Source organism: Amphiura filiformis, chromosome 8, assembly GCF_039555335.1.
Source record: "Amphiura filiformis chromosome 8, Afil_fr2py, whole genome shotgun sequence".
NCBI classification, from domain to species: domain Eukaryota; kingdom Metazoa; phylum Echinodermata; class Ophiuroidea; order Amphilepidida; family Amphiuridae; genus Amphiura; species Amphiura filiformis.
Genome location: NC_092635.1, coordinates 7,167,726 through 7,183,008, shown reverse-complemented (window position 1 = coordinate 7,183,008; position 15,283 = coordinate 7,167,726). Strand labels below are relative to the sequence as shown.

At 36.6% G+C, this 15,283-nt stretch overlaps 2 protein-coding genes and 1 non-coding gene across 3 annotated transcripts in view; 2 read left to right on the top strand and 1 right to left on the bottom strand.

Annotated features, from left to right (window-relative positions):
* Positions 1-6,037: 6,037 nt before the first annotated feature.
* LOC140158445 (uncharacterized) lies at positions 6,038-8,993 on the top strand. Its single transcript, XM_072181537.1, has 4 exons — positions 6,038-6,133; positions 6,302-6,436; positions 8,265-8,375; positions 8,817-8,993. The coding sequence occupies exons 1-4, from the start codon at positions 6,038-6,040 to the stop codon at positions 8,991-8,993; spliced, it is 519 nt and encodes a 172-aa protein (XP_072037638.1).
* Positions 8,994-13,377: 4,384 nt separating this feature from the next.
* Positions 13,378-13,450, bottom strand: Trnav-cac (transfer RNA valine (anticodon CAC)). Its single transcript has one exon. It is a non-coding gene; the product is annotated as a tRNA-Val (tRNA).
* A 187-nt stretch (positions 13,451-13,637) lies between these two features.
* LOC140158562 (chromodomain-helicase-DNA-binding protein 1-like) overlaps positions 13,638-15,283 on the top strand; it is a 52,668-nt gene continuing 51,022 nt past the window's right edge. Inside the window, 2 exon segments of the mRNA XM_072181698.1 lie at positions 13,638-14,117; positions 14,594-14,685. Coding sequence (XP_072037799.1) covers positions 14,109-14,117; positions 14,594-14,685 — 101 coding nt within the window. The 5' untranslated portion in view covers positions 13,638-14,108.

Below are 15,283 nucleotides of genomic sequence, written 5' to 3'. Positions count from 1 at the left end.
TTAATTTCTCTACTTGTTCAGGCCCTGGCCTCTATCGGTGGCTAATTTGTCTTTTAAACTGGTTGGATATCCATATTTCGCGGTTTGTGGTTCTTTGTAGCCCTGCGGGGCAATATAGTTTGACATCCCTATTGAGCGGCGGTTGTTGGCGGTCTTTCGCGATTTGTAGTTTTAATTTCCCTCATTCTTCAAGCCCTGCAGTCTCTAAGGGGGGATTTATAGCTTAAGCTTGTTTTATAGCTTAACCATATTTCGCGGTTTGTGGTTCTTTGTAGCCCTGCGGGGCAATCTAGTTTGACATCCCTATTGAGCGGCGGTTGTTGGCGGTCTTTCGTGGTTTGTGATTTTAATTTCCCTCATTCTTCAAGCCCTGCTCTCTATCGAGGGTTGATTAAATAGCTCAGATTTAAAGAAATAAAGAAAGTAATAAAGAGATTTCTTTTATCATTTGTTCTGCTAGCGGCTGCACTATAGGGTGTTTTTTTTTAAATAGACCCTTAATATAATAAATAATAAACCTGAGAATCAAACATCTTGCTTTGATAAAAAAAAATAATATCACAATAGCACTGGATGATTAAAATTGTGTTATCCTTGATTAATGACAATAAAATTATTGTTTGATACAATATTGAAAAAAACAGTTGGTCTTCGGGTTTTGAACTCGGATCCCCGGATCCGGAGTCGAACGCCGAAACCATTGACCTACGGGACTCTGATATAAATTGCTGTGTCGAAGTACATTATTTATTATATGAATGGGTGCATCGTCCGGAAAGAACAAAAAGAATTGTGAAAAACTTGATTTTTTTTTTTTTTGGCGAATGGGGCTCAGAATTTTTATGTAGGGTATCTCAGAAAATGCTAGGGTATAATTGGAAGTAAATCTGAAAAAGTAGTGTGTAGGTGATTGCCCGCTAGTGCTGCATGCTGTAGCCTTGTCCAAAAATTCTGGATCAGCATTATTTTCCACTAATTTTCGCTATGAAATACCGGGTGAAACGAAGCAAAAGTGTTTGTTTATTATTAAACAATGGTTGACTGTAGGATTGGTGTCCCTTTTTGAATTAATGAGTTGTCAAGATATTACATTTGGGACTCTAAATAACATTAAACATGGTTTTAGATACACTTTGTACCCAGCGAAAAATATTATAGAACAATAGAAGTCAAGTGTTTTAATGTTAGGTGTAAATATAGTCTCGCGGGAGCATCTTATTAGTCTTCTTTAACAGTCCTTTTATAAAAAACTTGCTGGTCACGGCTACCGCGTGACTCTAATTCATAGTTTTATGACGTTTTGTTACGTAAATATACAAATGAGATGGATGTTATACTGCAATTTGATGTGACAGTCTTGGCCATTATGCATTATACTAATTGGATATTGATGGGTACCAATCATTTTTATACACCCTGTAGGCCTACAACGATGGAAATATGGCAAATAGTGCCAAGATGACCATCAAAGGAATATTTTGTAATTGGTTTTAATACAATTTTAGTAATTTTGCATGCCCAGTCAATTGTCTCAGGTAGGAGTTTTTTGAAAGATTGGCACCGGAGCTAGTTTGGCTGCCAGGATAAATATCCAAATTAAAACGCAGTACACAACGTATAGGTGATTTACCAATATTATACTTTTTGAAGGGGTACTACACCCCTGGCCAATTTTATGCCTATTTTTGCATTTTTCTCAAAAATTATAGCACATTGGTGGCAAGTAAGATATGTATATTATAGGGCCAAGGACTACAACTACTGTACTAAAAATTCAGCAACTCAAAGCAAGTAGTTATTGATTGATTGATCAAATATTGGTTTTCCCTCATTTTTGACTGTAACCCCGCAACTGTTGTCTGTGCTGAAATAAAATTTACAGTGCAGTAGTTGTAGTCTTTACCCCTATAATATACATATCTTACTTGTCTCCAATGCGCTATAATTTTAAAGAAAAATGCAAAAATAGGCATAAATTTTGGCAGGGGTGTAGTACCACCTTAAATCATCGAATTTACTTACTATCGACGGGGTGCATTTATGAATTTCAATTTGGATATTATCCCTGAACGTAAAGCAAAGGAACCCAAACTAGTGCCGGTACAAATCTTTCCGAACACCTTATAACTACAGCTACAGTCAGTCTACTCTGAAGGGTGCACAATAGTAATAAATTTCCCTATACTTTGTGTACAAAATGGCCTCTATTCAAATGGCTCTGACTGACAAACATACAAGCAAGTAAACAAACTAAATTAAATATATTGGTGACCATTGAATCAGAGAAAATAAAGGTAGAGAAGCGACACTCCGTACAATTAACGTGCAGACGGCCTATACCGATGTGAGGACAGAAAATGTGACTCTCCTGCTAGTCTCAGGCGCGGGCCAGAGACTGTATGCGGTATGAACAAAAACATAATTAACTGGTTGTGTAGGAGACTAGCAGGAGAGTCACATTTTTCTGTCCTCTGCTGTCCTCCGGAGTGTCGCGGTCCTGATTGAATTTTCGAGCTACCGGACCACGAATGCAATACACTTTTTTCACCCAATTTTCAAAATAGAAGCACTTGTGATTTTACCTAGAAGCAGCCGGTTTAAGAAATACATGAAAAATCTGAATAAAAGCCCAGAATCTTTTCCAATCTTGGTAGATGCTTAGATTCAAGCCTACATTTATTACCTGGCACAATTTTTTTCCAAAATCTGCACAATTTTTTGGTTTTTAATATTGATTTATAGTTGGTTAACTTTTACCGAAATGTAAAAACACCGCAGATCAGGACGGAATCCCACAAGAGACATTATTTGGTGATGTGAAATCTGAAGTACAAAGCACCGACGCGGACGTACACATTGTGCCGACTTTGAAGGCACGCATACCTGCAGCCCGGGCCTGCAGCATAGACGCAGCACTACGCACTGTGTACGCGCGCATTGTCACTTTGTTCTTCAGAGTGGACAAACTGTAAAGCTGAATTTATACTCAATCGCTGTTGCAGAAAAGCGATTTTCACGCATGCTCAATGTTTACTTACATTTCCAGAGCGTCAAGCCGATCAATCGATTCAAATCGCGGAGGCAAAAACGACGTCGCTTTTAAGTTGAAGAAATCTCAACTTCCCTGCGATATCGCTTGACACGTGAATGCGTCAACCAATCATAAACAACCAACTGGATCTATTATTTTGCTAATTAATTTACCTCTCTCGATTATTAATTTTTGGTGATGAATTAATTCAAAGCAATAATTATTGACAGCAACTGATGTTTTAAAAACGTATTTTGTGGCATTTAGAATATTTTAATTGTCGTCTGCAATCGATATCGCCGTGATAAGTAGGGCCTATAAATGCAAAAGCGACGAGCGATGCATCGCAAAATTCGGCGATTGCCCATCGCTTTTCAAAAGCGTTTAATCGCAATCGCTCGGCGATTGAGTATAAATTCAGCTTAAGCATTAGGAGCGTGACAATTTTGTTGCTTGATATCACCGTGTAGTCAGTTGTTCTTTAGCAAGAACATAAGTCGCGTAGAGTTATGTATGCCGTTGTGTATTAATTTTGTATCTTGTAAATTGTAATAATATGTATAATATGTAGGCCTATTATAGTAGGCTTACTACGCCAAGACAATGCAATGCCTGCAGGGTCAGAATTTCGGCGAGAATCCGAAAATCGATTCTCGCAAAGATTCTCGTAAACAGATTTGCGTGAATCAAAGTTGCACACTTTTGTAGTTATTACACAGAAGTTGATGTGTACGAATCAAATGATTCCCGCACATTTATGCAAGAATCAAGATTGATTCTCACACTAGCTGCGAAACGAAATTCTAATCCTGCAATGGTGGCATAAATATTATACAAATGACAAAAATCTTTGTATGAGTTAAGATGGTACTGATTTGTGACTATATTTTTGCATTTTTTTCAAAAAATAATAACACACTGGTAACAAAAGTTATGTAGGCCTATATTATATAGGGGCAATGCATGCATGCATATATGAATCCAGTTACTACACTGGAATTTCAGTGACTCAAGACAAGCGGTACGTTATTTATGATAAGAAAAGAGGTACCGCTAGAATGTACCGGGTACCTCATTTCTTAACATATATATAATGAACCACTTGTCTTGAATCACTGAAATTTCAGTGAAGTAATTGGATTCCTTGCCCCTATATTAAATATACATAACTTTAACTTTAAGGCTACCTTAATTTTTGAGAAAAATGCAAAATTAGTCACAAAATTGATCAGGGGTGTAGTACCACCTTAAGGCCATTTAAACTTATAGTTGGCCTATAATCAGTATTGTGGATGGATCAACGTTTGTTTGCAAGCATGCATATAGATTTATGCGCGTTCCCCGCAAGTTGCCTTTTCCCCGCAAATCACGGGTTCTGCACCTATATATAGCAAAATATGAGCTAATATGGAAGTGCCGGTAGACTAGTTAATATGGTGGTTAAACCCTATATTATTGTATTTAATAATATTTTAATCAATTGATGTTCAATCATGATTGTAAATAAAATACGAACTAACATAACAGTAGACGTGTTTTCTATGAGAACGAAAGAAGAGGAAAAAGAACGTAGCCCTGCAGACCCTCTCCGGGGTCCATTACCCCATGGCTCATGTCTATGGGAAGAGATAAGAGCTGAGTCTCCCAATTTATTTGTGTTATATTAAGGGAAGGGGTATGAACGTTTGGACAGTATTTTTTGTGGGACATTAGAGCACATCAGACATATCGAATTGCATTCTGAATACGAAGAATGTCCTTCTGATATCAAATAATTTTGATTTTTTGAAATTCGCAATGTAATACACATTTTATGGCAAATCATTAAAATTGATATTTTTGATATTTAACAGTACTCGAAGTAAACTTTATAAATCTGATGATTTATACTTAAAGTGTGTAGGTGGGATGAAAAGCCGATGATCAATTGAAAATTTTGACCTTTCGTATTTAAGATATGGATTTTTTTCCCCAAAACACCAAAAAAAATAGGTCTTTTGGGAAAAAATCCATATCTTCAATATAAAAGGTCAAAATTTTCAATTGATCGTCGGCTTTTCCTCCCAGCTACATACACTTTAAGAATATATCATTAGATTTATAAAATTTACTTCGAGGACTGTTATATATCAAAATTTGAAAAATATCAAATTTTAATAATTTGTCATAAAATTTATATTATATCGGGAATTTCAAAAATGAAAATAATTTGATATCATAAAGACATGCTTCGTATTCAGAATGCAATTCGATACGTCTGAGGTGCTCTCATGTCCCACCAAAAATACTGTCGAAACGCCATAAACGCTCATTCTAGATCTCTTAAACGTTTGGCTGCCAGAACTTTCACAACTGAAGACGATATCATTTTTGTGTGTGTTTCTCACATTCTATATCACAAATGTAAATTTGAGCAGTTATTTCCCAATTTTACAAAATGAAACAAAAAGTTAAAGGTTGAGAGCCAGAAAGCCTTAACTCTCAAAGGATTCATTTGTGAGTTAAGGCTTTCTGGTTCTCAACTCTCGATTTGTTGAAAAGAAAAAGAAACTTTATTGGTCTGGAAAACTGGTGCCGCTTAATATTTTGTTTCATTTTCGACATGACACACCCTGGATTATTTGATCTTTTTTTTACAACTGTTCTTTTATGAAGACAAAAATCTTTTCAGTTTCCTATGAAAAGTTTTGTGATGTACCCGTGATTTTGAGCGTTCACGTCATAGACATACTATTATGGGGTTCACGTCACATGATTAGTGAAAAATGACGCACCCAATTTGCACGCGCGAGTATGCGCGCAATAAATACGCGAGCAAGCGATACCGTGGTTACTACCACGCTTTGTGAATTATCAATTACATTAGTGTTACTCGGTGATTATGCAATGAATATGATCGATAACATAGGACAGTTTTCTTCCTAAATTTATTTAAAATATCAGGTTATCAAAAAAAATCAACATTAGGCCCAAATCTATGATAAAATATTATAATTATATCAAACTATGGCTTATCCTGGTGAGGGTAATCGCATGTCCAATTATGGACTAAAAGTTCCGTCTCCGGAAGAATTAAAACTCCTGTGGATTGAACTTGTTGGGGTAAGTATAGAAAGTAGTAGGCGTAGTGTAGTATAAACAGTTAGAGTGAATATTCTAAACTTATACAATTTTGGTAACAAAATGAGAAAAAAAATTGTTATCACTGTGCTGTCTACTGAAGATAGCAAATGATTTACCAAGTAAAAATTCGTGGATTTATTTATTTAGCGTGAGAAGAGGGTACGGGCTAATCATCTGGCTATAAAAGGAGACGGGTCGGAAGAATGGCCTGGTACTGCAGATCAAAAATTAACAGATACGGAAATAGATACAAACATCACCTACTTCAATAACAACAAGGAGGTAAGGGCATATCGCACGATCGTGCAGCATTTAAAGTAATTAAAGGAGGATTTCGTGATCCTAGCATCCTCTTTTTATGACATTTTTCAGTGGATATCCACGTAAAAAGCTTATTTCCAAAATTTCAGTTGATTCCGATTTTGCGTTTGCGAGTTATGCATGATTATGTGTATTACGCTGCTCCATAGACAATGTGTTGTAATTTCGTTCTGGTGCACCAGAACGAAATTCAAATTTGGCGATATTTTTGCTAAACGAATTAATCTGCAAGAAATATTTGGTACATAAACATTATGTAGCCAGAGGTATATCCAGTGGTGTAAAAATCTCAACTTTTTTTGGGAAAAGTGGGGGGATGAGGCTGTGGATCACGAAATGCCCCTTTAAATATGAAAGTGATTTTTGTAGACGAAATAATCTGGCGTATAGCGTCATAGGGGGTACGGGGGCACGTATACCCCAATCGATCTGAAATTTTAAAAATTCCCATAGTAAAATTGCCGAAAAACGGCTTGTGCCCCCAATCAGATCCGGTGCCCCCAATCATGGTCGGTGCCCCCTCCCAATGTGATGACCCACGCTACGCCACTGAGCCAAATACTTATATTTCGAATCAAAGTAATCGTTAGGATTTTTTTTTTCTATCGAACATTTGCAGGATGTTCAGAATGATGTTGTTAAAATTGAAGCATGTTCTAAATCAAATACAGTTCATCTTTCCTAGACCTAGCTGGCAGACAACATCAGTCACTGTCCAGAGCGACGCTTTAAACCTGTTGAAGTTCTCTTCGGTGTACCTCACAAGCGACCGACCAGTCCTGAAGTCCAAAATCTGCTTGTTGAAAAATCTGCAGATGACTGCGTCGTACCATCCTATTATCATCTGCAAGTGCATGACTGTGAGGTCCTCCAGCTCCAGAGTGATCTCAAACTACTTGAAAAATGGGAAGAGGCTGGCTCAAATTCAAATTCGGTCAATTGTTGTTAAAAATCATACCAATGTATTCCTTTCGTCATAAGGATTTAAAAAAGTATAGTTTGACCTATCTCAGATACACATTTCTTGAGTTATGGGGGAAAAGGTCAGATGTCAAATTTTGGATTCCACGGGGGACAGAAATTGGAAAATGCTCTGATTTTGATGAAATGGTTTCATATTGCTCCGCTTGTAGAAACATTAAAAAAGGGAAAGTTTGCCATATCTCAGGTGGTAACATGGCAAAGAAGATCGAATTCCATTGAGCCCTGTTGGCCTTGACCTATTTTGTGGTGTTACCTATGTAACAAAACATCCAAAACAATGCAACTTTTCTCATTTTGATTTATTTTTGCCAAAGGAACAATTTGAGACCAGTTGGATTAAAATTGGCACATATTTCTATTGTAAACGACTGTGGACCCCAAAATTCGACCTTTAACCTGTCGGAGGCTGGTCAAACTATATTCTGAGTTCTTATGATGAGAGCAAGACATTGGTATATGGTTTTAAACAATATTTGACCAACTTTGAAATTCCTTCCACTCCCTGCATAAGCGGCCATTTTGGATTTATGCAAACTTTAGGCACTGTTCCACAACTTGGACTTTTGGGGACTTTTATTATGTTCTTTAATATACTTTTCTGAAATGAATGGTGATGAAATGGTTTCTGTTACAATTAGTGGTGGGTTAAGCCCTGATTTTTCTTTCTTTGATTGGCATATGGTTAAAATTCTTGTTTTGTTGGCATTTCATTTTCATGCCTATAGGCCTATATTCCAATAAGATGTGAGTATCGGTATGTATTTGTTCATATAATAAGTTCATCCAATTGATTAATCATTTTCAGCATAGTCCATCGTCCACGTATGACCGCCTATTTCACGTAAAAACGGGATATCAGAGCAAGTTGCACCGAGATGATCGGGAACATACTGTCGGGCTTGATGTACACGGAGAGGTCAGTTTATAGAAATTTGATGAAAAAAGTTTCAGATCTATCTATTCCACAAAAAAAGAAATTCCAATGCATATACCGCTGCCGCAATGCTATAAAAAAGCAACTTTCTATTTTTTAGCGATTATGTCCTAACCGTGAGGTCCCGGGATCGAGCCCTGTGGCCGTTCATAGACAACTTGACGTGCATTTTGTTTTCAGTCCATACTCGCTCTCGTATAGATTTTCCAAGTTCTCCCCGGGGACTCACTGGTTTCTGCATTGCCTCTAAAAACCCGAGCTTTCTTATTTGAATATTGATCTGTCTCCTGCATTGAATAATTATGATAAATAAACGTATTGGATCGGCGCAAATGGTCTGAGTAACTTATACATAAGCGCCAATAAATTCAAGCACCAAACTTGCCAACCTAACCCATTATTTTTTCATGTTCTTTTCCACAGGAAGCCAAAAAAGCGATCCCCGTGCTTTCGTCATCAGCGTATGGTCATCGCCCTCCACTAGAACACAGTTCCCGCCAACATGCTCGAATAGAGAGAGTTATGAAAGGGTTTTACCGTTCCCGGGGAACAAATCTACCGGAATATGGAACGGCTTCTGATGTCGACTTTCATCACTAGATTAAAATCAGGACATACCGTATAGTATTTCCGCAAATATGCCTTATGTAGACGAAGTAGTATAGAATAAAATAAAAGCGAGAATGAATGTGGATGTACAGTGCTTTTTTACACCGTTGCCATGGTAACCGTGCATTTAACATACTTTTTTGCGTGAAAATGAGAAGTTTCATCAGAGTACACAATCTAACAAAATTTTAAGTTATTCAGTGGTTTGGAAAATCACCATTACAACTTCAGTGTCCCTATTATCAACATGATATCTACTGAAGATAGCAAATTAATATACTATGGCCAGAACACATGGAACGGTTTTTTAACACATGACACGTGTTCAACTTATTTAGATAAGTGTGAACACCTAAAACGTGTTTATAAGATACAGTTGAACGCATGACACATGTGTAATAAGTGTTCTAAAATATTTCAGAAGATCAGTGTTCAAACTACAAGAACACCAGTGTTTAAATGAAACAAAGAAAGACATAAGGAAATAAAGAACACGTGTCAAGTGTTCAAAAGGTGTTATGTGTTCTAAGTTTTAAAAATGTTGTCTTATTTTTCAAAATCAAATATTAATGTAACAATGTTTCCTTTTTGTGATAGTGCTAGGTAAGGAGACACTAAATGTAAAAGAGTGAAAAACTCACTCCCCAAAAGAGTGATTCACTTATAAAACCACTCAAAAATGAGTGAAATGTGTTTTTTTAACTTTAAAACCACTCCAAAAAGAGTGAAAACCACTCTAAAAGAGTGAATTTCAACTCGTTCAACATGTTCAAGGAGTTAAATGAAGGACCACACGTTTTTAGAGTTATCCTTCATTTAACTCCTTGAAAGAGTTAAAATTCACTCTTAAAGAGTTGTTTTCACTCTTTCTTGAGTGGTTTTAAAGTTAAAAAACACATTTCACTCCTTTTTGAGTGGTCTTATAAGTGAATCACTCTTTTCGGGAGTGAGTTTTTCACTCTTTTACATTTACAGAGATATTTAAGGCAAATTTTAGTATGGATATGCAGACATCTTTTCATAACTAATCTTGGAAACAGAGACAGAACACTATAGTGTCAAGTGTAGACATTGCCACATAATTAAAATTATACAGATACAGAAAGCGCAGATACAAAAAGTCACTATCGGATTTTTTTAACTGACTACATCAGCAAAGTGTACAAGCTGCTACTTGCGTGCTATCTATTATACTGAAGATAGAAAGGCAAATCGTCGCATGTTTGACCGTCGAAAGTGAGTGCATGGTAACAGGTCATTTCAACCATCTGAATCTTGGGGTCAAAATAGTTGACTAACATTTAAATTCCGGATATAAAAGTCATGAAAATGTTTTTAAAAACGTTGTCAAAATGTTTTAAAATCATTTTATGCAAATATTAAATTAAACGTTTCATATTCATAACCCAACAATTACACGTTTTCTGTAAAACACCGTTTTGTATGTTTGCTGGGGAATAATAACATACTTTGCAGACATTATCACTGAACTATAGAATACAACAGAGCAAGTGACTTACGGCTGGTCGGAAGGGTGCATGACCTAATCGTGTTTACACTAATATATTGAGACAAATAAAGCTGACACACAAGAGCCTGAATACATGGTTTCTATAAAGGAGATCTAAATGCGTGATTGTGCATGCCACTTCCGCCCAAGCATGTGCATAATTTTTCTCGAGAGAAGGAAACGCCCATGCAGAACTTTCGTTTTTACACATTACTTGGTCTTAACTCAAGAACCACAAGGCATATGGAAATGTAACTGAGATCATTGGCTTCATTGACAGCTATTGACTCATTTCCTCCCTATCAATATACCGTATTAACACTTTCATACTCTAGTGAAAACTCACTCTCCAAAAGAGTGAGAAGAGTACTAGAAATCACTTGAAAAGATTAAAAAAAAGAGTAGAAACCACTCTCTCAAGGTATGATATATTATATATAAGGGGCATTACTCAAAAAAGAGTAATGTCCCGTATTTTATATACCTTGAAAGAGTGGTTTCCAATCTTTGAGGAGTGGTTTTGCTTGGTAATGGTTTGTAGATGCACAACTTCAGTTTGCTTTCCTCTTTATTTTTCCACCTGTGTTTCATTTCATTTTATACATTATTTTCTCCTTGCATGCCTTCCCCTTTTTGCTCTTCATTCTAATTTCTCTGTATATTACTCAACCTGTCCATCGCCTCTTTTCTTGCAACGCAGCCCACCTACACTGTTGCATCCCTTTTTGTCCCGTATACATTACACTAAGCAATGATAAGGTTCTATAAAGAACCTTAAAAAGTTCTATAAAGAACCTTTGGCTTAAATTATTTAAAGGCCTAGGAACTTTCTAATTAATTAATTCAAGGACTTATCGCGAAGTTAAGAAAAGTGAAAAGCATTGTGAACCGTTTTTGGTTTTATATAAAATCGTTTTCTTGGCTAAGGAATCGTTTCTTCATTTCTATATAGGCTAGAACTAAGGCCAAGGGTTCCTTATCAAAAGGTTCTTCAAGCTAATGGGGTTCTTTGTAGGACCAGAGTTCTTTAGCCAACAACAAAAATGAGTGGTTCTTTGTAGAACCTAAAGCTTGAAGAACAACAAGGAACCGCTAAAAAAGAAATCACGAACGGAAAAAATATTCTTTAGCCAAGAAAATGATTTTTTAACTTGAGGGTTAACACTCTTCAGGTTCTTTATAGAACTCAGTTTTCAAGGTTCTTATAGAACTTAAACATATAGAGGGTTGTACGGGACAAAAGGTTCTAAATTACACTGCGTTTTATTCTAAGAGTGTAGCGTCTAGATCTGTGGGGATTTGTGGGGATTTGTTCAGGGGCAGGGGGTCATTCAGTGTGGGCTCCAAGAAAACGGGGTTTGTGTAAAAAAATAACTTTCTGGGCCAAATTGTACAAAATATTTGCCATTTTGAAGTTAAAATTGCTACACAAATATCAGTGACGTAGATTTCTTTTTGACATTGGGGTGGGGGATGGGGTTGGAAAAAAAATCTTGAAGTATAGTGAATCCAGCACCTTTTGGAGACAGAATAAGTTTATGGTACAAATGCGTGCGAAAATTTTTGTTATTTTGATGCTAAACTGATGAAATTTGCCTGGAAATTTGATACAAAGTGGAATAAATGCGCGCGAAGCGCGCGAAAATTTGCACTTTTGGGGCTAAAATGGGCAAATATGAGATTAATTTGGTCAGAAATCTATATTCAGGCGTCAACATTGGGGGAGGATTGTATGGACCATTCCCCTGGCAAAATACGGGGGGATTTATCCAAATAACACCCCCTCCCCGGATCTATGCCTATAGCCCTATATGAAAAATATTAGTGTTCAAAATGCACAGATTTGGTGTAAATTTTGAGGGAATGTAAAGCAATTTTTGGCATTTACCCGGGGGAAGGAGGGGGGGGGGGTCATTGCACAGTCCCTAATTAAACTCTTCAAGTTTCACAGGCACAGGGAAACAGTGGAAATCGAAATCGAAAAATCGAACTTGAATGATACCCGGTAGGTTTTCATAATTTTATGCCACATAAACAGAGACTGTCTTTTGGAATTTACAGGAGAGCATTAAAAAGCTCATTTAGAGCATTCAAGGAGAGCTGTTTAGAGCCTTTTTAGAGCATTTACAAGAATGGTCAACTATAAGGAGAGCTAAAAATCTCTCCCATATCATGATTTAAGTAGAGAGCAGTAGAGAGCGATTTGCTCTTGCTCTCCTGAAAAGGCAGTCCCTGCATAAAATAAAAAATTCAAATTGTTTCACTAGCTCATCTTTTTGAAAAAGTGAGGAGGGAATTCGAGGGAGTTGTTTTTTTTGCTGTTGCAATTAAATTGCCAAGATACTGCAGTTTTCACATACATCATTGCTATAGCAGTTTTCAAAAAAGGGGTTAGGCCTAGTCCCCTAAGTTGCAAAAACACTTGCAAATATTAATTCATGCTGGCTAAATAGGCCTAAACTTTTTTTTTATCAGCATTAACATTTTACTAAAAGTTACTAAAGTATAAAAAACTTCAGATTTAATATGAAAATTGAAGAAAAAAAAGACTGATCAAAGAAAGTGAGGAGGGACGTGACTGAAACGAATGATTTTTTTTATTTGGCTTTACACATGTGGGGGAAGTTATTTTTTACCCTTAAATTATCACATCAATTTTTTTGTTAAAAAAATATAGCCAGATGTATTTACAGGCCTACTATGTGGTGCCTAGTCACATTTCCCGCAGATTTCATAAAAAAAAAAAAAAGAAAGAAAATAAGTTCAAAAGAAGATTTTTGGAACAGAATAAAGTGGAACAGGGGAACAAGTTGTGAATAATTAATAATAGTATCTATAAATCATAGAAGCTGGAAATAAAAAAATTGTTTCCGCCCGGGCTCGAACCGGGGACCTTGCGCGTGTGAGGCGCACGTGATAACCACTACACTACGGAAACCTACATGCCACTACGACGATTTTTTGATACTTTATTAGCTACACAGCTTTACATATCCCAGAATGCAGTACTTACATCATAGTTTCATACCTAGTTTAATTACGCTATCACCCGTGTGTGCATGTTTTCCCATTGCCCACCCACACAGACGCTGAGATCGAGAATATGTTAAACAGAGGAAATCAGATCGAGAATGGCGTCGGCCGAAATGAAGTTGGTTGGATTTGCTGGCACTTGGATGTCAAAATGCGACCCCGTGGAGGTTGTCTAGCATTCTGATAACTTCATTTACAGATCATTTTGTGTTTAGAGACAATTTCAAACAAGTACGGAAGCCTACATTTATTTCAATAGTGTAAATAAACATTTTGAAAACGCGCTTCTTCCAGCTTTCGACTGCTCAGACATCGGGTCAAAAGTCATCCCATGTTTGTGCACTTTTTCATGGCAGACATCTTGGATTGTCAAATCTCACGATTTCGTTTTCAATATTTGTATTGAATATAACGTGTAATGTCTTCTATTGTGGTCAATTTATTTGCAGGGAACAATTCTTACAAAGATATTACTTATTTGAACTAGTTTCTTCGCCATATGGTGGGAGAAAAACGTGATCTAATGTAACTGTCATCGAGGGGTTGAAAATTTTCATCGAAACATGGATGAGGTAATTTGCACTTTGTTTATCGCTTGTAAATGCTTCTAAAAACTATTCTTATTGATGTTCTTGCTGCTTAGTTTTGTTCTATGTTATGTTAGAAACACTTTTCTGTAGAATTTGTGCATGCACAATGCAAATTTCGTTTTTTCTGTAAAATTTTCATTGATCAAACTTTTTGTTTATGTTTTCAACTTTGTAAGCTTTTCTTGGTAGTCTTATTGTTGTTGTCTGCATGTTTCCTATTGTAAATCTGTGCCACTTGCATTTTTCCTTGACTTTCTTAGTTTTCACGCATTCAGTATGATGGTTTGAGAGCACCCACTACTGTAAAGCATGTTGATGTTGTGCAGCATATGTTGAATAATAACTTGCCTAAACCTGCTTCCCAAGAACTTGTAACAACTGCTACTTTGCCAAGAGCGTGTGTCTCGGCGGTCGTCGCACCGTTAAAAAAAAATCCTTCCAAACATCACCAAACACAGGTTGATGATCAAGACAAATCCCAAGGCTCCCCAGCTGAAGACGACAAGCAGCAAGAGGATGCCAGTCATTCTTCAGGAGACGAAAACTCCAGGTAAGCTAGGTCCCTCTAGGTATAAACTGGCAGCCATTTTGATTGCGTCGTCTGCTCTCAAAATACACCCCCCCCCAAAAAAAAAAATTGAGCTAGCACTATTCATTTTGCAACACTTTGGCTCATTGTATAGCACACCAGAGCCTAAGTCAAGTGTTAGTATCTTGAATGCATTGATATATATTTTTTCTGTGCAACCAATCTGTACATGTAATTTTACCATGTTTATTGATTGGCCTCTCAATAGATTCATACAAAACTGTCAGTTTTGTGTATACCCATGTGTACATCAGGGCAAGGGGCTTTAGCCAGAGAACACTTCACCTGTATACATTTTAATGCCATGTTTTTCACCGGCAATCCCAAACTTGACGGGCTACAAAATGCTTGGGCTCTAAACCTCTCCCATAAAAATCCCAGATGAGATAAAATTTTACCGCCGTATCTGCATCAATTATACAAATATATCCTACATGTATATTTAATATAAACGGTCTATATTTCTGTAATCACCGATTTAAAAGCCTCTAATCACTAATGTGTTTATGAATGGAATATGATGTATTATTGCAGTTGAACTGGATCTTTGAACAACAGC